Consider the following 24,200-nt stretch of genomic DNA (forward strand, 5'->3'; position numbering starts at 1 on the left):
ATGCCAGTTAATTGTTTTTTTCCTTTTGTAATCAACCAAAAGGGAACTCATTTACTTATAAATACGCCCATATAGACAAATGTACTTTCTTACCTTCTGACGTGGCTGATTGGGGACTGAAACTACAACAGTATTACAGATTGCCAGAGCAAGAAAGAAGTCAATGATGTACGTTGTCTCCAAAGATAACTTGCTGACGGCATCTTCTGATTGTTGATAGGAATGAGAAGAAATCTGACTGAACTTCTCCAGCAGTTGTGTGTCTGGTACAACATCCGTTTCCTATTGATTAAACAAAGAGAACTGTCAATCAGGATATAAACCCTGGAAGTCCCAACTGATTCTTGCACATACAACTTCAGTGTTGTAAATTTTTTCTAGACTTATTTAAAAAGTGCTATACCAGGAGAAAATAATCATTCCCCATTCCCCAGACACTAATGACAGCTGATTCAAGAAACCAATGGCAGAAGCTTTCAAATTAATCTCAGTCTCTGGAGATAAAATCAGTTAAAGACAAACAAAGTTTAGATGTTCATACAACTTCCTAAGTAAAGAGCCATTCCTGTCAGACGCTGAGTTAGTTATGCTAAGAAATAAAGCAATACTCTGACCTCTTCACTGCCTTGTGCTAGTTTGTTTCAAATAGTAACGACAGGCCTGGACAATAATCAGTAGAGACCTGCTTCACAGGCACTTCAACAGAGATTAAGTAAGACCAATGCTATTTAACAAACACCTTCAGGCAAAGAAGCAGAGTTTTTACTCCTGGTAATCTCCACTAAGTGCAATACGATAAATATTGGTGATCTGGATTTTTCTTATTAAAATCAAAACAAAATCCTGAAACTTCTTAAGGCAAAAGAACAAACTGCTACTGAAGATGAAACTGGCCATTTTAGCTGGAGTGATCATGGAATCACACCAGCAAGAATCAAAGCATACGTCTTTGTAACCCAGTGAACATCTGCAATGTCAGCTGCAAACAGGGGATTGCAGCCAAGCAATCACTGGAGCTCTCATTTTGATGGAAGATAAAGGATCCCCTACATGACAAGCACTCTGTTCAAATGGAGGTAAAAAGATGTTCCTTCATGATTTTCTTCAGAAATTTAGTATCAAAACCAACAACTTTTACTTACAATGCGGCTGCTGAAAGCAACATGTCCTGCATGGGGAACATCACTTGCTGAATTTTCCCTTCCTGCCACAGGGTAACTACCAGATAACTGATCCAAAGACTTTTTCTTCAAAGATTCATTCACAGCTCTGCAGTTGTGACCCCTCCTTTTTGACATATGGTTCAAGGAAGCATATTGCGCATCAGCTGAATCCTCATCTTCCGAATCCATCTCTTGATAGGACTCCAACCTCTTTGCTACAGAAATAGAAAGAAAATTATTGTTCCATGAGCAAAAAGAAATTTGTCTAAAACACTGTCTGGAGGCTCCTTGAATAAAACTTGATTTTAAAATATGGCTTTTAGTACATAGCTAAGAATAATCCACCATTTATTAAAAATCAAACCATAATAAGCTATCACACTGACTTGCTGTTTGGGACACTGCACATCAAGAGGGACAGTCTATGGGAGAGAATCCAGAAGAGGAAGTGGTCATGTGTAGTCATGAGTGGTCATGGTTTTAGATAAAATGTGCTACATGGAAACACCAGAGTACTCTGGAGTTACATAGCCTCCAGAAGGAAACATTGATTGGAACCAAACAGTAGTTTTCAAGTACATAATGTGCAATTGCACAGAGAAAGGAAATAGCTTATTTTCTGTGCATACTGTGAGCAATAAAAGACACAATGGGCCTAAATTGTGGCAAGACAAAGTCACATTAGATAGCAGTAAAACTCTGCTAGAGATGTGAAACGCTAGAATAGAATGCCTGAGAAAGTAATGAATTGGCCATGACTGTGAGTCCTGAAGACACGTTAAAAAAAGTTCAAAAAGAATTATAACAACATGTCTGTGCAGACAGGTTTGGACAACACACATCCAGTTATGCACTTCTGTCTGAAGTATCAAATGCGGCACTTATCACACTATTCTGCTGCCAAGGTCTAAAGGCACGTGTTACTTTGGACAGAACACTGCATATGAGCACTTATACAGAGCATTATACCACATCGTAATCATTGCTGTTGCGTGCTTCCCTCATGTGCATCCCTTTATCCTGGTCAACACAGATATAAATACAGAAATATTTCTACAGACTAAGTGATTTGTATGCAAAAGACTGCACTGTCTTGTAGTGCAACTCTTATCGCATGTAGAAGGAGCCTTACAAATGGCAGCTTTGTGCAACCGAACAAGTGTAAATCAGAGCTAAATGCAGGACCTCCAACATTTTTTAAAATGATTTTCAGGGCACATAATTTCTAGATTGGTTAGGAGGAAGCACATGTTTCATTTCCAGGTAAAAGCCAAGGTACATCAGGAAATAATTACAAACATAATTATAAACACGCTGGTATTTTTGGAAGATAACTGAAGTGAACTCTCTGGGAAGTTTTTGGTAGACATATTTCCCATGGCACAACGAGACCTAGAGCAGCCACAGCTAAATCATTCTCACTAGTCTTTGATTTATCTTTTCTGAAGCGCTTTTTGTTCCTTTAGGAAATACTCTGAAATTATACTTTTTATATAAGTTATTCATTCACCAATTTGAAACTTAAGGACAGTTCTTCTCACTTTGCTCTTGTCATCCCTCCCAGTATAATTACGCAAAGCCGAAGAAGCATCAGGACAACCATACCACATAATTTTCAAAATCCATGAGGAAATTATTAAAAAGGTTTGTAACCATCTGTGCCTGTGACAATGTACAAAAGAAGGACTGAAGTGATTCACTGCGGTGGCCAGCAGGGTGTGCCTTTTGCTCGCAGAAAGTGAGCAGTTCCATCTGGCAGCAAAACCACCAAAACCACAGGGGAAAGGTTAATACACAGTTGCGATTCATGTGCCCACCTGTCAGCACTTCATCTTTGATCTCATAAAGAATACTTGCATTACCCACCCGTGAAAGAGCAAATGTCTGCAGTCACTAGTACTTACATACAGTAATGGTAATAAAATCTGTTTTTGCCTAGTTAATAAAACATGTAATTGGATAAAATACTTTATGTAACTCTCCATAACTTTCTCCTGTGTCCGGACTTGAATATTCTCCTGGCTCCCAGAAGGCTTCAAAAGTAGGCTTCCATGAATCATATATTGAGGGATATTAATTAGACAACGAGGCAGCAACTATCCAGTAACACTGCTTTTTGACTTTTGGGTTAAAACAGGTTTGTAAAAATCTAAGTGAGAATACAACATTCATTGTTTTTGATAGAGGTACTTACCTTTGTAGCCTTAACATGCACATGCACACACATCTGCTTGACTTGTACCTTAATATTATTGTTAAAGCTTCGACTTCAGCATGTATGGACTTGGGTTACTGTATCCTCAAAGTAAACAGCATGTTAAACTGGAGCTTTAAAATATAATACACAAAGGTGGTATACTGCTATAGCACTGAAGAGGATGTTGGGCAAGCATTGGCACTCTTGTTTAAAAGAAAGAGAAAAGTCTAGATGGGCGCTTTTCTAGTGGTCTGTTTCCGAATACTGCAAGAAGAGAACCAAAATGCCATAGGAATGATTTTCTCCAGATCAAGTAAGGAGTATTTGTTTTTGTGGTATCAAATATGCTCAAATCTAACTATATGCAAAGCAGCACCTTATATATGCCTTCAAGCCTCTTAGAAATGATCCAAACCATGGGGAAAGATGCAAGTAGGACCAGTCTAAATTCACACCTTCGTGAGTGCATATCACCACACAAATTTCACAAAAACCTGACCTTGTCAAAACTTTTAGCTTCTCTGAGAACAGAAAAAGGACATGTCATGAGCATGGGTTTAATATCTTACCATTTTCTTCATGGCAATACTCCTGTCCTGCAATGCTGCATCGCCGAAAAACCATCTTATTTTCAGTGAGTGTTCCAGTCTTATCAGAGAAGATATACTGAATCTGGCCAAGGTCTTCAGCAATATTCAGTGATCGACACTGAATTGTAGAGTCTGTTTTCTCATGGTAAAAATCAATGTCGTTCTGTATTAAATAAATTTGTCCCAACTTGACAATCTCAATTGAAACATAGAGAGAAATTGGGATCAAGACCTACCAAAACAAAACAAGGGGATTAAATGAAACCAACTTCTTTGGCTAGTTAAAAACATGACGTAATTTTACTAAAGCCAGGGAGTTACTTCAAGGACATAAATGAGATCAGGTTATGGCCCAGGCTCAAAGCCAACCAAAGTTACCTGTAATAAAATGATCATTGTCCAGAACATGTTGAACCCTGCTAACGCTGGAGGAATCAATTTCCCATCTGGACCAGGGATGTTAAAAAAAGGTATTTCCGAGTACCTACTTAACCAAATTCCATGGCCTTGAAAACAAGAATAAGATAAAGTGAATCAGTTATGCAGACTGTACCACAGTTCAGGGTCATGGTGTTAGCTGTTATACTCTGCAGTTCTTTCTAAACTACTATTTTCTCTCCTCATTTTTTTTCTCAACAGGAACCCCATTAAAATGAATTAAGTGTCAATACACAAAAAGCTTTACTTCATTGGTGTCAACAGCACATCTACACAGTACATCTCAGAACTAAGAGAATACTAACTACAGGTCACAAACTTTTTCTTTTTTTTTAAAAAAAAAAAACCACACAAAACCTCTAACTATTAAATGTCTCATCTTCGCTTGTTCAGGTTTCAATTAAACTCTGAAAAGCATGTCATCAAGCCACTCTGGCCAGATTATAGCTTTGTGAGATAAAAACTGACCCAGAAGAGATCCAGTATATATTGAGAGCTTAGTTTTTGATAAGAAACTCAAACCTCAGCTGTAAAAGCAGCTTCAGCTAACACATTTTGAGATGCCAGACATGTTTATTAAGTGTAGCCTGCATTTTTTTTAAACATCTGTTAAACACCTTTTTGATTTATCGTAAAATTTAGTCTGTTCAAATGTCAGCACTCAAGCTCACTGTTTAATGAATACCTAAAATATGAATCCTTGTAACTACTCAAACTCAGCCTCTCCCTGCAATATTGTACATGCATCTCATTTTACCTGAGCAATCCTAACAAAAAGTATGAGTTTTACAGAGCAATTAATGAGCAAAAAAAGAAAACAAATTGGAGAAATGGGTTCCAGACCTAGCACAAGGAACATACCACTTGACCATATTCCAGATTAAACATGTCAACATGAACTAAAGCTTGGCAGCGTCCCCAGCTGATACAGAATTAGATATAGGTGAAGGCAGTTTCTGAAATGGGCCATTAAAATGAAGCAGCCCCAAAATAAAACACTTAGCAATGTAGGCTGAGAGTGGTAAATAGCAGGACTCTGCAGATTCTCACTTACCTACTGCACCAGTTAAACACATTAAAATTAGAAGCAGAACACACCAAAGAATATCAGAATTCACTTTTCTTTCCAATTTACTGCGCTTGTAATGAGGTCCACTGTTATTCAGCATGGCTTTGGTTTCATGACCTGTAACCACAACAAACATTGACATTCTCTATTAGCAGATATTAGAACCAAAATCCCTTTATATTTCTAAAGCTCTGGGAAACCGGACGTTTCTGTTAACTAATACGTGAAAAGAGGTTATAAATATGAGTCAACTAACTGCTCCTACAGTAATTCCATCCTACAGTAATTATGTCCTAAAGAAAACCGAACAAGCTAAACCAAAATTTCTCACTTATGCTACCTTTTATATTGTCAATAATTTTTCTTCCTAGAGAAACAAACCTATTCTTGAATTTTTCTATACTATTTCTAACATTTTCTACTAAATTCTGCACCTGCATTGCAATTATCTAGCTGAGTAAATCACAGGGTCTAGTCATGAAACATCTCCCCTTTGATACGGAGTATTAAAGAACAGCATTAACTTCAATTTTGGACCAGAAAATAATTCTAAGAAAGGCAAGTATCTCTATGTTCATTTCAAAACCCAGATTTGCCATTGCACTTAACAGTTGAGGACAAGGACATGCTGCAGAGGACATGCTCCCATGAATAATCAGATGTATCAGCCTTCACATTTTTAAAATAGAAACAAACTTAATTCAGACACGAAGTCTTAAACGCTTCTAGCTACAGTTGCCTTCTGCTGGATTCAAGCTTTCAATCTGCTACCTTGCCTTTGCGTGATACTATTTCTTAAGGTACACAATTCCATCTTGTTTACAATGCAACCTGTGAAAGCCAAGGTGGTCACTAACCTGCATACACCACAATGCCTACAACAGCTTCTGTGTTTCTTACTGTGCATCCTCGGAGCAGTAAGTTCTCCTTGCTGAGGCCCACTCTGTCCTTGTTTGAATGTTCACTGAAAAAAAACAAACCAAAACAGAAAAAACACATTACTCTGTAGGACTCCAGTAAATATCAGTCAGGTTTTGAAAATGCATTAGGGAGCAGATCACCTGGAGAATCGACTACTCACTGACTACCATTCTGACGCTTCTGATTGAACCTTTCAAAAGAAGTGGGTAACATGCATCCAGAACACCTTTGAAAATCTCGGTATGTAAGCACTGTATTAAAATTTCCATGTTTTTACAAGCCTGGCATTTGCCAGATAGCATATGGGAAGTAGGCAACACTGTTGAAATGACCTTGGGACAAACACTTAAGTTTGAAAGCAAATGACTTCTATTTGAATTACCAACATGAGAAAAAAAATCAAACAAAATTTGAAATCCCATTTTAAAAGTGCTGTGAGCATTTTTACCCCTGTGGCAGATTTCCAATGCAGGCATGCCCACTTTTTGTCAAGGTTTTTCCTCACAGACTAAGATTTTTATATAGCTCTTTTTCTTTTCATATTTCTAACATTTCATTGCCGTGGGGAAGAATGTAGACATTATACCTCTCAAAAACTGAAAATCAGCCATTCCATGAAATAGAATTGTTTTCCTACTGTCTACACAAAATCACAGACATCTGAGAAGAGAAGAGACATATAGCAATACTGCTCAAAAGGAATTTGATCAAATCACTGGGGATTACACAAAACACATCACAGTTCTTCTCATCTCCAACCCTGAGCAAAGCAGCTTGGCCAGTCAGGCCACAGTCTAGACTGAATACTGTACAGATATGACATGTCATTAAAAGCAAACTTAGGACAGACAATTCAAATATGGAATACAGAATTGCAAAACAGCCTGAACTAAGATGTTGACAATATTTAATATGAAATAGAAAGCACTAGTCGTGCTTTCCAGTTTACAATCAGCTCTTCAGGAAGCCCTACTGGAGCAGTGCCTGCTGGGCTGCACTCAGAAATGTAGTCGTGCAAACTGACTTCTATGCATATTGTCATTTTTTTTTAAAGTAAACATTCCAAGTTTTCTGAAAATTAGTGAGAGCACCAAAGCAAATGAATTTGTTTGAAGAGCCACCAAGCCTACTTACACAAAGCCTCGGAAGCGACTGAGGTCATTGTTAGGACTTTCACATTCTATTCTACTGGAAAATTTTTCTGGATCAATTTCAGAGACCTATAGTTATTGGAGAAAAAAAATAAAATAAAAAAAAAAACAAACAAGAGAACTCAGATCACATATGATGTAACTTAAAATTCACAGGTTCAGATATCACCATCTAACAATTTAGTTTCTATATTTTAAGTGGCTGATGATGTGAATGATCTGCAACCCAGGTATATCAGACTTAAGCAGCACAGAAAGATTTTCTAGCAAATGTCAAACCCTGGCAAGTATCAGCTGAGAGGCTGGTATCTTAGGAACACCAGAGAGGAGGAAATGGGTGGAAGAGTGAGGAAGCAGCAAAAAAATGCAGTAAGAACATCTGAAAAGCAGAGATTTCCACATTTTTTTTCATGATGAGGAAAAAAGAAGCACTGCCTTCTAAGAATTGCTTCCAAAGAGCTGCTGATTCTGATAACATGGCTAGGATGCTACCTGTACTAACACAAAAAAAGCAGGTAGAACTTCTTAACAATGATTAAACCTTACCACTACCGAAGAAAGGGCTTTTATGGAACAGTAGAAGCTTATGTCGTGAATGAAAAGCAGGTAAGCTTTTCCATGAAGAGAAAGGCCAAGTGACACACATTTTCTTATTAATAAAGAATGAAACCTGACTAGAAATGAGTGAAAAACCAAAAGACCAGGTCTTCAAAATTACCTGCAATTGCACTTGTAATTAATGGCCTATGAGTACAGTCAGGACACATGGAAATCTAGCCTCTGGTGTAACAGAGTTGTTTCCAAGCTGAGTACCTTCCACTGACTCTTTGGGAATTCATTGGTTCTGCTCTTTAGAAAAAAAGAATGACCAATTTTGAGGTGCCAAACTCCAAGGAAAAGTCTATAATTCACAGGTTTAATTGAAAACATCTTCTACATTGTTACAGGTCTCTGAGATGACTCCACTTCCACAGCTGGGTGATTTCACATTGGGACAATAACAACTGTGAGGAAAAGACCCGACTTCTTAAGTTGAATTTGAAACTCAGAAGACATATTATTGTTAGCATATACTTTGTTGTCTTGATTCAAAAATTTTGCTATATTTTGCTGTATTGATTTCCTGCACTGTCAGGAAAATCAGTATGAACGTAGCCTTAGACAGATACCTAGAGACACTGTAAATTTTATTATCTATGAAAGATCTCTCTGTCTTCACTGATCTTTCTTATGTTTATCTGTACAGGAAATATGACATTTCTGTAATATGTTACAACAGTACTTTTTTTTTTTGGGGGGGGGGGGGGGCAGTAACTAAACCATTTGATTTGGTCAAACAATTCTTAAAACCAGTGAAGCTGCTGGTAGCAGCTTCTTGCAATATACCATGAAACAGCAACCCTAGAACCTCAGGGTGTAACTTATAGATGGCACTGGATTTATGCCTACACTCTGCCACTATAAAACACAGGTGACTAAAACTACACCCAAAAGGAGACATATTGGTATGGGCACTCAAATCTTCCCAGACTATAAGAAAAGTATGGTCTATATTTTTTCATTATAATCTTCTTTTCATCACACAGTGCAAGTACAAAATGTTGTGCCTTATTTCATGAGATACTTTCTTATGCTTCCTGGCACAAAAGAGAAGCCTTTTTATGGCAGAAGAAATGTTATTTGGATTTTGCATAAAGGTCCCTAAAGCAGCATCAAAAAGAAAGGGGACAATAAAGACAAGAACTGAGTAAGGTAGCTTTAAATGAATGTCCCTGCAATAGACTGTCTCACTGGAAAAAGGAGAGAGGCAGCTTCCCAAGGCCAGGTTTGCTGCTTTGGCTGTGAAGTACTCCTGACAAACTGTATGGCTTTACAATACAGCATAGGAATGTGGTGTATAACTAAGGTAGAAAAGGAGAACTTGCAAGTCCTTTTATCAACTTGGCTTCTTAGGCTGCCTAGAAGAAAAGGACAGCACTTTCCTCTCCGTTAGCTATGAAGATGCTGCAGCTAGGACTGGATTCAGTCATTGAACATGTAAGAAGGAACTGAACAGTGAAGTCTTGTGACCTCTCTTACAACATAAGAGGAAACACTCACTGCTCACAGTGATTTAGCAGATTAGCTTCCTCACCCTAGTGAATCTGCGCATGGTTCACCTAACCATACAAGGTGTGGAGGAAAAAGGAGATTAATCCCTTCTTAAAGCATTAAGAAGCAACATTTGAGTGCATTGAATGCAGCAGAGCGATGTCAGTTTGTTCACTAAATAACTCATTATCCTTAGGGAACAGGTCCTCAATTGTTTTGTGTATTTCTCTAGGAAAGCCAAGGTGGTTGGAGACACTGTTCTGTGCCTTGTTACCTACAAAGCCCCTTGAGTTATCTTCCTAATTTCTTTCCTTCTGTTGTCACTGAAGCATTTCCAGAAAAATAAATAAATAAATAATGCTATTCTAAATTGCCAAAACTTAAAAAAAGGCAAAAAAACACATATCCACTAATTTCTCATCACTACATGGTCTGTGGAAACTCTAAGAGCTGGTGATGTTCAGTCTTGAAAGGGAGAGATGAGCTAGTCAATGCTGTTCACAGTAGGCTTATAGCAGAAAAATTAGAAGAGTTCCAAAGGTTTTATAAATCCTTGAAAGACTAGAATTGAAGCTAAAAATACATTTGGAAATACAGTGAAAAAAGAATATACCCGTCCCTCTCTGTAGATCTTTATGTAGCACAGAACTCCCTTCCAAAAAGTTCCATTTTCACATCCATTAAATGATATACACCATAAATGACTACTTGACATTTACCTGAATAGTTATTTTTACTGTCTTGCATCACTTGAAATTGGGCCCTCTTTCTCTGGAATAAGTGAGCAGACAAATATTTGCTCCAAAATAACTCAACCAACAAATTAAAACTATGTTACCTGCTTATTTTGTTTTCAGATGGGGATTGATGAGCACTATACAATCTAGAGGGCTGGTTTTTTTTAGTTGGCTGTCTGTCACGTCAACTTGCTTAAGCCACTAGAAATGCACAATTATCACCTGCTCTGAATATCCTCTCACCACCTGCCTCTGCTTTAGATTGGTTTCTCCATCAAGGCTTGCAGTTTCAATGTAACAGATCCCATCCAGGTCACTGGAATATAACAGCACCATGTCAGCAGGAATTATTTCATTACGTGAAAGCCGGATGAAGTCCCCAACATTGACATTTTTCCAGCATTCATCTATGTATTTCTTCTCTTTCCTGAAATGCATATAAAAATATTAATTAATTGTTTTTATAAACTCAAACTGAAAGCTCAGAGAAACAAATTGTAACTAGAAAATGACTCTCATTATTAAATTATGCTTCCAAGTCATTAAAAACTCTAATGAGATAGTCTATCAGGTCAAGGTGAATATAATTACAAAGAATCAGCTCTGAGGTCCCAGCCCTGTTTTGCTGGGAATTAATTCCAGTCCCCCTCCCAGAATTACTTTAGCTCTATTCAAAATTCAAGCCCACTTGCTTCCTATATTTTCATTACTCCAACATCTACCAGTAAACAAAGGATATTCAGCAACCACTTCACTAACATTCTGAACATAAATATTTGTATTTATAGGCTTTTAAGATATTTTCTATTATTTTTGAACATAAGGTACGAAGACCCTATCACACTCAGAGAAGTCAGAAAGACTTCAGGCCCCTCAGAATTCATAGTCAAAATTCTTTATTATTATGAAATATCCAGGCATGACATACAGAAGTTTGTGCTGTCTTCAACTTTCCATTTATATCTGTTATTCTGTCCTCAGAGGAGATGAACAATTTTCCTTTTATGTAATCACAGCAGCTTATTGCAAACGCAATCAGGTTTAGAGTGGTGAATAGAATGTGAGGTAACAAGCAACAAGGAGCTAGCTGGAGGCACACAGTAGTAGGATAGTGCAATAGGGGGATGAAACACATACAGCTGCTACTACAAACACAGTACATACATGTCTAGCTGCAGTACATTTTTGGTACCAAGTACTACTACCCTTGGTAGTTGCCTGGCTTTTCTGCCTTGCACAGACTATCCTAGAGCTATGTTTAAAGGGAGGAGCATGTATTCTCCACAGTTTATCAGTCAACCAGACTGGAGGATAGTCCAGGCTGTGCCAGGGCTGTCTTTCAGGTTGTGCTTCCTTTCCTGAATCTCATTCTGACCTACCTAGCTGAGAAGCAGAGTCACACCAGAGAGCTGGGAAGTGCACCTAGCTTCCATGTGCAGACATAAGCTAACAAACTGCGTGATATGGCAATTTTGTATAGACTGGCACTGATCTACCAGCTTTAATCAAAGTGCTAGCTATGCAAAATGCTTCTGACACTTCTAACAACAAAGTATCAGGAAAATATTCCCTATGTCAAGCTTTGCATCCATACCTTTCAGACCTGCACTATCTGACAGTATCCTTTCAAAATGCTCATCTACAAAGAGATGACACAAAGTCCACACAATTAACCAGTGTATTGATTACAATATCTCTAGTGAAGATAAGGTGGAGGTTGGCATATTGTTTTCCAAGTGCAAGCAAAGCAAAACCAGGAAGCAACAAAAGCCGATGTAAAATTAAACCAACATAAGCCAAGTATCTGCTTCTCCTCAAGATGCTCATCACTAATTTTCTACACATATTGAAAACCGGCACAATGGAAAGCATGTAAAACTTAATTAAAGCTACAGCCATGACTATCAGAAGACAGACGGATTCAAAAACACTCCAGGAATTAACTTTTCATACCAATACATTGCCTTGAAAACAAAGATTAAAAAAAAAAAAGGAAAGATTTCTAAAGTAAATTAACAAAACCCCAACAAACAAACAAACAAACAAAACCCCAACAATCTAAGAATAAACGTAAAGAGGAAAAAGGAAGGAAGACTTGTAGAATGGGATGTGATTCATAGTTACTGAAGCTATGACTTAAGCTTTGATCAAACTGAGTCTGGTCTTACGTTCCCTCTGCTATTGCTTTCTTATATCTGCAAAGGTGCTGACACACCTTTCAATTCAGTAGATTGAGTGAACTGAAAACTAATAACCTTTTCTGCTTGGAAGCACCCCTCTTGTATTGAAAACTATATCAACACGATTTTTTGTGTAGGCCATTTTTCCCAGCTAAGAAGGCAAAGTGAGTCCAAAGAGTGGACAACGCCAACTGGCACAGAATTCCCTGGTCACTCTGCAACAGAACTCTTTTACCTCTCCCTCCAAATGCAATGGAAAGGATTTGAGAACTCATAAAGGCAGCAAGGAGGTTTAGGTTAATATTTGTGTTTGCAGAACATGAAGTTGTTTCTTCAATGACTCAATGTCCACGTGGAGACCAGTGTGAAGACCTCCGGGGTGTGTATCAGGACAAGTACTGTTTAATATTTTCATTAGTGACATTGACATGGGACTGAGTGCACCCTCAGCAAGTTTGCAGATGACACCAAGCTGAGTGGTGCAGCTGATACTTCAGAGGGAAGGGATGCCATCGAGGTGGACGTGCACAGGCTTGAGAAGAGGGCCCATGCATGGTCCTTGAGGTCTCTTCCAACCCAAAACATTCTGTGATGCTTTCTGTGGTTATGAGCTTGCTCTTAAAATACATAGCAAATGCTAGAAAGCTAAAGATTCTATCTTCTCAGTAATATAACAATATATTTAATAGTTATGTATTACTAGACTGCAATCCTTCTCCATAGGCCAATTAAGGTCATGTCTACAGCAAAGAAAGTCTAGGGCTTGGCAAACCCAGCTAACAGATTAAGATTTTTAAAAAGTTTATTTTCCGTTTGTGCTTTGACTTCACTAGGAAAAGGCGTGTCTTTTACAAATTCATTAACGTCAGAGCACAAACATAGAGGTGCTGTAGTGCCAAACTTGATTTCAAGCTCCTTCTCATTAAAATGTCTAATTGCAAATCCGTTTTCTTCTGCAATGCTGTTGGTTGTGACAGCTACTACAGCAGATAACAAGTGAGTTTCCACATGCACTCGGTTCCCCTCCATGACCACAGAGCAAGAAGAGTCCACTACACTTCCTTTATCTTTGTACTTTACAGGCTTTGAGTGAGTCTTGCAATATCCTTTTATGACAGGTGTAGAAGAAACATGAGGAATGTAGGCCCCACTGATATGCACTAAAATCAATTTTTTGCCAGTGCTAATTTATAATACGACCTGTCTACTTTCCCGACACCTCCTTCTTTTTTTTTTTTTTTTTTTAATCGTCCACACATTATAAATGCCTGACAGCAGACCTCTCACCATGAGCACACTCCACTCCTAACCTGCACCTACAGTCTGTAATATTTAAGTCCTGCACTGTGGAAGAGCTGCTAATATCTGTATCAAACTATGTGATCCACACAAATTGAAAATGATCTTATTCTTTTTAAGGAAATGTTATTGCATTTGAATAAAATATTATAATGCTGATAGCATTAGTGAGCTTCACCAATATATTGACAAATTAGCAACCCTTGAATTTCTGTGATCCCTACAGCAATTTTTAAGATACTAAAAATAGTAGTCAAACTACCTTGGTTAAAACAATACAAAGTCAAGCATGAACACTCTGGCCACATCCAGAGTATTTTTTCCAGCAAATTTTACACTAATTTGATATCTATTTACCAAAACAGGTGATCAAGAATCAACTAGACAACTCCCTGAGCAACTTCACCTAATTAGACCTGCTTTGAGGAGGGGATATGACTTGATAAATGACCTCCAGACACCCCTTTCAACCCAAGTTACTCCGTGATTCTCTAAGCATCCAGAAAGTAAACCAGAAAAGCTATCAATTTTTTTTTTCTTACATGTACTCATAAGCAGTTTAGTAACAATAAACCAGAAAGGCTGTTGTCTCTTACCTGCTATACACTTTGGTTAGTAAGTTGTTTATCTGTTTATCCAATTTGTATTTTGAGTAATCTTCCAGACCATCCTTCACTGCAATAATTGTCAGAACCACTACTAGAGGTAGCATTGTAATTTCTTTTTGGAAAGCTTCCACCAGAGGAACCCAGTTTAGAACAACTAGAAACAGGAAATACAAATTGGCAACTCTGAAAACAAAGAGCAAACACAAGAGTTAGCTGTGTTCGCAGTCAGTCATCCTTACTCCCCCACTCCGTGCTGTATAGAGACTTAACTTCGCAGTAATTAATCATTTCTTTGCTCCAAGTACTATTTAAGAACTAAGTATCCACAACTCTGTTTTCACTTTCCAGTCGAAAGATTATTTGGCTGGACAGCTGCTTAATATATGTGATAAGAAGGTGTAGAAAGCAATATTATTCCTGTATTTCCAGCCCTGCCCTCCATGTATGTGTCTTCTAGTGAGGCTTTAGTGAACACATATACAACACATTTTTAGAAGTAAGCTGTCCTGCAACCTCCCTGCATAACTTTACAAATTTGCCGTCCTCCAAGGAGGAGAAAAAAACCAATGTCAACAGAGAAAGGCATGAGAGGGAAGAAGATAAAATATATTTGCAGGAAACAAGCTGAAAATCCTACTTCAGATTACTGGGTGTCAGTGCTCCAACAGTACAGAATATTTCAATAATCCAAAGAATAGAATGAGTGTAAATGGCAAAAGGTATGCAGAAAAGAATTAGCCCAAGACTGATGATACTCAAGAATGTTTGGTCAAGTAACACAGATCTTTTCAGAAGTGATAGACAGGTTGGGAATGAATAATAACTTTTAAAATACCCATCTATATATTAATACACACATTTATATAAGAGGATTCAATTTCTGCAGAATTTCCACAATCAAAATAAAAGCAGTTCTTTACCTGTGAAATTGTTCAAATAAATTCCGTGGTATAAAATTCAGTAAAGTATATTTAGTAGTCCGTATTTTGTTGTTCATGTACAGTTTTGATACCTTTTCATACTCTTCCTTAAAATGTCCCAAACAGGGTATCACTATCCTGTGTTTGCTGGCAGTTTTTGATGATTGATAGCGCTTGCTACTTGAGTTGCTGCTGCTGCTAACTTCTCTGCCTTCTGTAGATATCAGTCGCTGCCAACGGTATCTGGCCCAGCGGATGGGATCTGCCATTGTTCCTGAAATGCTTTATAATCCAAGCAGTGTCCTCTATTTAGAAACAAGTTAAAATACAGCAGGTTAAGTAATAATTCTGTAAAGGCTTTTTTAACTAATGGTTTAAACCTAAGAAAAGGACCATTTCCACATTCTGATTTGGAAAAGAATTAAGAGGTTATATGATGTCAGGTCCCTCTGCTTCAAAGGCTGCATTTATCCAAATTTCATCCTCCCTTTCAGGATCCTAGAGTTTGATTTTTCCATTTACAACACATAATATTTCTGTAATTGTTTTATAAAAGAAAACAAATCTGACTCTAATAATTTTCTGCCACTGATCTACAGACCTATTTTTTCCAGCAGACCACTATTATTTTGTGATGTTACAATACCAAAGGAACATAGCAACAGTTTAGATTCACAGTAATTTCTGAACTTGTATGTGGTAAAGCACACACCAAACTGTCACCCGAAGCTTAAGAAATCCAAATTAGAATGTTATGCAGGACGGTATAATGACTATTACAAAATAAGTGATACTTTGTAATTTTGCCTACAAAATTAGATCTGGATAAAATGTCTCATTTACTGCAAGAGAAGATGATTTTATGCATGATACGATGCATTCTTCAATGTTCCTGAAGTCCCTACTTAGGCAACAAACCACACAATTCTTTTTACAAATCTCAGTAGCCAGCATGCTGTATCATCGTAATGCCTTATACAGATCTAAAAGCCTGTTGGTTCTCTAAAGTCCACAGCAAAAATGACAATACAACATAAGAGCTGTTCTGGGACTGTAGTATTGCTTCCTGTACCTAACGTAAGATTTGTTCACAGAAATGAACTTCAAAAATCCCCTTTGCTAAAAGAGTATCTGCCACAACTAGTCTCTAGTTATAGGTTTCTATTAAGTTCTCCATTTCAGCAGATGTTTTCATGAGTGTACAACAGTAGGGAATTTCCATCTACCCTTAGATGTCTCAAGGATACGGCTCTTGTATTTTAAGGATGGTACATTACACACAACTATTTTGCGCTTTATTGTATTATTTTTCTGCAGCTAAAGCCTGCACTACCTAACAGCAATAAAATTTCCCTAAAGCAACATGACCACCACAGGTTGCATTTCCAAAACAGTGAAATATTATACAGCATTCAGATGCCATCTATCCTAACTTACCTGATTTATACCTGTTTTTTTTCGGTTCATTTCCTACCACAGTTGCTCTGCATCTGCGCCAGCCATAGAATGGCACCTCATGGAAGCAGGCTGCCCACCGGTTTCTTGTGCTGTAACACAGTGAAAAAGCAGACAAGCTACTAATTCTGCACAGAACAGCGTTTTGAAAGGAATCCTTATCTCAGGAATTGCAGTCCTTGCTGATAGTTAACGGCATTTATTAAACCCTTGAGTCAGCACTGTAGCAACAAGCACCTGGGAACAACCTCACACCCGAGGTGAGGCATTGCCTGTGAATGGCATAAGCAGCTTCTGTGATCAAAAATCCCTCTTCCTATTGCACTAGAAAAGGCTATGGCAATTCTTACTAGCTGACTGAGGATGAATAAACTTCATGCCAATGCTTCTCCATTCACCTTAGCTAAGCTCTAGCAATCTACCCAGGGGTTTTTATTTTCCTAAAGAAAGCCCAAGTTCATAGGTATAGGCAATACTCATTTTATAAAACCCCATGATACTCAGAAAGGAGGTTTTAGAAACACAAGGTATACTTTAACAGAAGCTCAAAACATTTTACAATCTCTAACAAACGTTTACAGTGAATAGTTGCTATGTTTCTTGCACTGTTTCTCCCGTAGGACAACTCATCTTGCATTTAATTTGTTTAAAACTATAACTCAGAATATCAGTGCAGGCTATTGTCAGGGTGCAAGATTACTTTCCTTCCATCTGGCATCCTACTGTCTGCACGCATTACAGCAAAAAATCGCCATAGTAAATTTTTCACCTGGTAGCAAGATTAGATTATATGTAGTAGTCAAGGTACACTACTGTTGTGTGTCCCATTTCTCGATTTGTGTACTCTGCCAAATATTTCATCTCATACTCTCCTCTCTCCACTGTCTTAACGAAATCAACCTGAAGTTTATGAGCCATTCTTTTTAAAATAGCAGATTTACAGGTGTTCATTGAGAAGAAGATTGTTGAGCTATTTCTCAGAATTAAAAGTATAGAGAAAATACCATTTTTTACTGTTGACTGTTACTAAAAGTATAAAATCTTATCATGCTAGAAAAAATATGGTGCGATATTTTTATAGTCAATCTAGTGTGGAAAAAACAGTTATTTAAAGTTTCCTTATTTCAACCATTTATATAAGCCATTTATAATCTTAGTAAGCTACTTGAATGGGCAATACCAAGACACTTGGTGTTTATGAAAATATGACTTTTGAAGTATCTTTTTCTTAACTGCCTTGCTTCATGATCTATTGTCTTTCAAAATGTTTTATTTTTTTATGCAAGACAAAACCCACAAAAGCCATTTGCTTCACTGTTCATCATTTTTTCATTCCCTTCACTCTCTTTTCCAGTTAACTCTTTCAGATGTACAAGGAAGGGAAGATGTGGAGGGGTTAATAACACAACAATTATGAAATCAAACAATTGTACAACTACTGAGAAAAAAATATTCCTATCTCCTTCCTGTAAGAGGGACTTTGTTCTTTCAAAATTGTAATTACTCCTAGTAATTACTCCTCAAGAGAGCAGTTGTCCATAAGCTTTTTCACTATAATAAATCTTTCTGTGTGACTGACAAATATTTCAAGCCCAACCGTAACTTGCAGGTAACAAACTAACTGAAATATGTTGCAGGCTTATGGATGACAGAGAAGGTGTAAAACTTCCTGATTACCATAGATGAAAAAATGTAAATAACCCAAATTTGCTTGTCATGTAACAGTAACACATTCTTATCCACTGATGTATCAAACCACCACCATTTCACAAAGACCAAATAGTACAGTGTAATGCTAGTTACCAAAATTATCTTTGACTATTTCTAAGATTAATGATCCCAGCATCTTAGCCAGTTTTATTCTTGGTAACTGAGGAAATTTTTATGCCATTGCAGAAAGATGTAAATTTTTTTAGCCTTTAGCTGAAACTAAAAAAAAAAAAAAAAAGTCTGTGACAGAAGCAGTGATTCACAACTCAGATTCCCTTTGCTGTTTGCCAGAAGAGGGACTCCTTCCTTTCTTTGCTTCAGTAAGGCTCACTAAACAGTGAATGGGGGACAGGGAGCAAATATTTCATCACAAAAAAATGAAGGTAACAAAGTAATATTTCCTGGTTTTAGCCAATCCCTTGGCAAGCCAAATCAGAGGACAATGTGCTAACTAGTTGTGGAAGTCACAGTGAAATGCACTGGCTGTGCATTACAGAGCTGCGTACAGTTTTGAAATGCAGTGCCAGGAGCAGGAACACAGGGCTTTCATCACTCGGCAGACACAGCACCCCAGCTGATACAAAAGATGAAGACCACTGTTGACACTCGGCTGCCTGAAAAAAGACTTCTGTTTTCACAACAGTCACTGTTAGCCTGACTTGGAACTCTCTTCTACTACTTTGAATACAAAGACTGTTTTATTTATTTATTTATTTATTTATTTATTATTAGCACATTTTAAGCAGCAAAATATCTGGATAGGCTAAGATTTAACTCATTTAACATTAGCCATGTATAATGCTAACAAGACAAGTCCCTCTGTAATTAGTCTGGGAGGACAGCAAATCTCCAGAGGGTGGAGACATCTCCATCTAGCTCTAAAAGGGATGCTTGAGCATATGTGGTACCTTCTGGCATGTGCCTCTCTCTCATTTATTGCAGAATCTGCATGACTAGTTTGGACACGTAATATTTAGATGGGGAGGGTTGTACAAAACAAATCCTGCTCTAAAGTCACACTCCAAAAGATTCTCCAAACTTCCTAAAAAGCCTGTTTCACTGCTTTGCTACCCTTGGACTAGAAAGCTTTCTCCTAACGGGTATTCCTCTCATCAAATTAAGGTGGTACATTTTTGTCCTTTCGTAATTAGATGTGCACAGTTATCAACGGTCACGATCGTGATGTCTTGGAGGACTATTACTACATACATGAAGCTCATGGTTCCCTTTAGAAACCACGATCTGCATATGAAGGGAGAAGAGAAACCATGAGAGAAAAACAAACGTTTACACAGCATCTCCTCTCGGCATCCCCCAGCAGCTTCCACATGAATTACCATAACCCAAGGCCCTTCTGCAGTGTATACTCCCAGGCCACAGAAGGGAAAAGAGACTTTCCCTCTTCCTCAGTGCTAAATCCTGTGGTCCCTGTAACCAATATGGGAGCTTTTTAAAGAAATGTTTGATTGAATTAACAATGTGCTGGATTATCAGGGAGAGTGTCAACATGATTTCTTCTTTGTCTTGTTAAGTTTACCAATCTCTCCCAAGCATCCATCTTTAGCATGAATCTGCAAGGTGTGTCAATTAAACATACTTTTGCTTGAAATGGTAATTATTTGCCCAAAAGCAGTAACCTGCCATATCTCTACATACTGTTATAATGTAAAATATCCCGGAAAACCTAAGGAAACAACAACACAGAATTTTTCAGGACGCCATATGAGCCAGGTGTTTGGAAGCAGGTTATGTTTGCAGAGAAAAATCATGTTTACACTTGCTCTTATGAAAACAAGCATCTCATACTGGTGACTTCAGTGACTAGAAGCAAGAAATAGACACTTTGTCAAAGTAAATTCCCAGGACTAACAGAAAGGCAAAGTCTTTACATTGCAGATCATTTTTACTCGGTGCAAATTACATAGGCAAAAAGCACCTTGAAAAGCTGAAGAATTAAGTTATCAGTCACACTTAAATAAAGATGGGAAGAGAGTTGGGAGTTAGGAAAACAAAGAGAGGAAACCTGACAAATTTCAAAACCTCTTAAGCACAGGCAGCTAACTCTTTTTGGTTTTCATAATTTATTACCTTTTGTAGCATGTGATACTTTGTGACCTTTGCTTAAAAAAAAAAAAAAAGGAAAGAAAAGAAAAAAAAAAGAAGGGGACAAAAAAAAAAAAAGAAAGACATTTTAAAATGACAACGTTAGGTCAGAATTCCTCACCACTGGATATGGAGCCAAAGGTTTAAGCTGCACCCGTAGTGCCGCTGAAGAGCAGTCACCTCTCACTGCACACGCATCCCTGACTCCTGACACAGCTCCAAAACCTCTGCCCCACCCTTCCTCACCCTCCTCCAGAAAGGCAGAGCTTAAAGGAAACAAGAAACCTGAGGTTCAGCTGCATGCAGCATGCACTGCACATTCTGCATATTCCTGCCAGTACCTCCAGCATTTTACTGTAACTTTTTAAAGAGAACTTCGAAGGAGATTGTATGGACAATAAATCAAACAAAACCACCACAACACCACACTGGAAACAGTATAGAAGGCAATGAGAAATTTCCAGTGGTCAAAAAGGTGAATCAGACCTTTCCCAAGCAGCATCTTGGGAAAAACGCATCGGGATCTCATACCCTGTCACAACATCATCTGATTCATCTGGGATTTAACTAAGCTAGTATTTTTGAAAAAAATCATTCGCATTTCCATTTTAAAATAGGATTTATTTAAAACTTCAGAAATCTCTTTTGCATTTTTTCCTATTTTGAATGTTTTTCTTCTTCCTCTTTAAATTGTGATCATAAAATAATGAGCACCTTTTATATGGTTAGCTATAAGGTCAAAAAAAGTTTCATCAGCTTCATGTTAGATATTGAAACTCATGAAGTTGCTGAACATCAAATAAAAGCTGTTTTAAACAATTTTACTAAGAACCTCCTTCTCTTAAACCATTATTTGACCCTCACATCCTGTAATTTTTCATAGCATCTTCTTGAGTTCTCCAGCCTGACCCAGATTTAAGGCAGCAAAACAGAACTTTATGTTTATTTAAACACTTGCAAAAGACCCACAAAAGTTACTTGTAGATTGATGTGAGACAGAACTTAACTCTGAAGCAGTATTATAATTATTTAAACAAATAAAAGGTTTATTTTTAAGGAGTCTAGAACAATTTTTGTGTGTTCAAAAACAAGAAGCCCAAATGATCTATCTAATTCTTAGTTTGAGGACAGTGTCATGCTAGGTAGATTCTGTTCTCAACTTCATGCTGTATACTCAAGAGAACATTACTTGATCTTGCTAAATGGGAACACTGGTGTAGAGTTAATCCAGGTATATCTCACGTGCAGAAAGGCAAGCTTTTGTAGCAAGCTCATTAATGTCACATGATAATGATGAAACGTGGAAGGGAACTGTCTGACACTGGACACGTTCTTTGCTTTCTCTCTGCTTCTCTTCCCTCATGTACTCTGACTCTTTCCTCTTATTACAAAGCACTTTTGAGATATCCTAGTGAAAAGCTGGAAGGACTATATATGGTTAACATGCAAGAGCTGGTTGTCAAATCTCTGTAAAAGCAAGGCACAGCAGTGTCATTTTCATCACAAAGCAGATAAACACTATATACTATCCATGCTTGGCCATCCCATATCACAATAAAAAAACCTTTAATAACTCTCTGCTAGTGGCAGCACTGTGAAAATCCCTACCTTAAGTGGTCCATAAAAAGAAAGAAGGACCTTTCACCACGAAGCTCAGTATAAGCATTCTCTTGTATGTACATCCTGTGCCAAGAAATTGCTTTCGTTTCCCATCACTTGCCTTTCTTTGTCTCTTGTAAACTCTTTCAGCTTCCACTTTTGTAAAGTATCACATTTGCAACTGGTTGCAAACCTTCACTCCTAGCTTTCCTGCGGGGAGATGGAATTGAGACTAAAAATCCCTCAGTTCCAGTTACATTACAGTGTAGCTTTTGGCAATCGCTGACCTTTCCTATAGCAGATTCTTTTCTGGAGACTATTAGTCAAACATGCATGGATAATTTAGTCAATAGACAGAGTGCTCTGGTACTGCACCTTACTATTATGCTGTGGTTTTTTGCTTCCATGTCACATAAAGTAACCTACCATTTACCCCAGCTTCTTTTGACCACTTCCTCCCTTCTGACAACATCCTTCTTTTGCTATGCTTTCCAAATAGTTATCCCTCATTCTTCTTTCTGAAAATTCTTTGTTAAATACTCCCAGCAAATGACGTATTTCATGAGAATATTCCTCAGACCTTTGGCACATGCATGCGTATTGTGCTTGTTTCCATCCTATTCCTGCTCAGGCACAGCCTTTGGCCATAGTATGCACGAGGCCTTCTGTGTCCTCTGGGCCTGCTCCCAGTCAATCAATCCTTGGCAAACAGAAACGCAATCAATAAAATTGCATTTTCTGACCAGAAAAACTTGTACAGAACCAAAAAAGAAAGGGATTCAGACAACACATCTCTGTAGCAACACTTTTCTTAGCTCCCTACCTGAATACTTCAGGATGTTCTGTAGGTCTGAGGTTCTGGGTGATGAGAGGAGATTAAAGAAGCAGGGAAGAAGAATAAATATCACCCAGTCAGAGCTCACACTACACAAAGCTATGGAAGAGTGGACAACCCCTGATCCACACAAAGTCCCATTTAAAATGTTACTGCACATGTTCGCTAGCACTTGTTTCACTACATTATGACCAGAGTACACTGCCAGAACTACACGCGTTGTTAAAAATCAGAACAGTATCTGAATCTTCAACAATTCAGAAGCTACTAGACCACAGAGAAATTTAAAGGATCCAAGGCCTAAAGATTAATCTGAAAAAAAAAAAAATATATATATATATATATATATTTTTCCCCTACGGTTTGTTACCTTCTCTGTAACATGCAATTTTAAAAGTTTTTAACACGTCTTTGCATGCTCATAAACTGCAGAGACACCCTAGAATGCTAAACAGATCTGGTAAGAGATCTGTACTGTCAATTTATGAGACAAAGTGCCAAAAAACAGCAGGAATCAAGACTTCAATTCTGAGAGAAATACGTGACTATTTGCAGCCACATATTCTCAGTTATATTCTTAAAGTAGAAAGTGTTCTTGGATTAAGAGTGGAAGGCAGATGTTTCTACGAGAAGTGATACAGCGTGGCAGTATTTTGCCATACAATCTTACCTACAAAGTCTGACTTGCAGGAGGAACACAGAAAACCTGCAAGCCTTGAAATGCCTTACCTTGGAAATTTCTTGCTTGGGAAGAAGTTAAGCTAGCCATCGGCAGCTCTTCACAACCAAAAAACAATCAGCAGGATGCACTGAATCCCAGGAAGTGCCTAGGCCTTGACACAAAGTCAATTGCAAGGTAATTTAATAGCAAAGCATACATGCAGTACTGCTGATTAATGTGCTGCAGTGTGGGAGCAGTACATATAGCAGGAATCTCTTCCACTCTGGGTAAACTTACTTAGGATGCCAATTAGATTCTGCACCTACAGGCATAAATAAATCATACACTACCCAATTTTAGGTTTAAAACTCAGATGAAATTCTGTACTTCTGTTACAGGCAATCAGTTTCACAATAAACCTGAATGACCGCCAGAGAGCTGTGGTTTGCGCAAACCTTTTCCACCCTCTCCTC

The 24,200-nt window shown here is 37.8% G+C and overlaps 1 protein-coding gene across 5 annotated transcripts in view; it reads right to left on the minus strand.

The window, feature by feature from the left end:
* Window positions 1-24,200, minus strand: part of ATP10D (ATPase phospholipid transporting 10D (putative)) — a 49,901-nt gene that overhangs the window by 21,876 nt on the left and 3,825 nt on the right. For 2 of the 5 annotated variants that reach the window (XM_083835938.1, XM_083835935.1), the window contains exons 2-12: window positions 16,802-16,911; window positions 15,365-15,669; window positions 14,433-14,627; window positions 10,580-10,784; window positions 7,513-7,598; window positions 6,315-6,421; window positions 5,443-5,574; window positions 4,329-4,456; window positions 3,930-4,182; window positions 1,143-1,378; window positions 94-282 (exon numbers count right to left, since the gene is read on the minus strand). In XM_083835938.1, coding sequence (XP_083692064.1) covers window positions 94-282; window positions 1,143-1,378; window positions 3,930-4,182; window positions 4,329-4,456; window positions 5,443-5,574; window positions 6,315-6,421; window positions 7,513-7,598; window positions 10,580-10,784; window positions 14,433-14,627; window positions 15,365-15,633 — 1,800 coding nt within the window. In that variant the 5' untranslated portion in view covers window positions 15,634-15,669; window positions 16,802-16,911. Of the gene's footprint in view, window positions 1-93; window positions 283-1,142; window positions 1,379-3,929; window positions 4,183-4,328; window positions 4,457-5,442; window positions 5,575-6,314; window positions 6,422-7,512; window positions 7,599-10,458; window positions 10,499-10,579; window positions 10,785-14,432; window positions 14,628-15,364; window positions 15,670-16,801; window positions 16,912-20,753; window positions 21,192-24,200 lie in introns of those variants that run through there. The other 3 variants (XM_083835936.1, XM_083835937.1, XM_083835939.1) reach the window with 3 other exon arrangements.

The sequence above is a fragment of the Anser anser genome (genome assembly GCF_964211835.1).
Source record: "Anser anser genome assembly, chromosome: 4".
NCBI lineage: Eukaryota > Metazoa > Chordata > Aves > Anseriformes > Anatidae > Anser > Anser anser.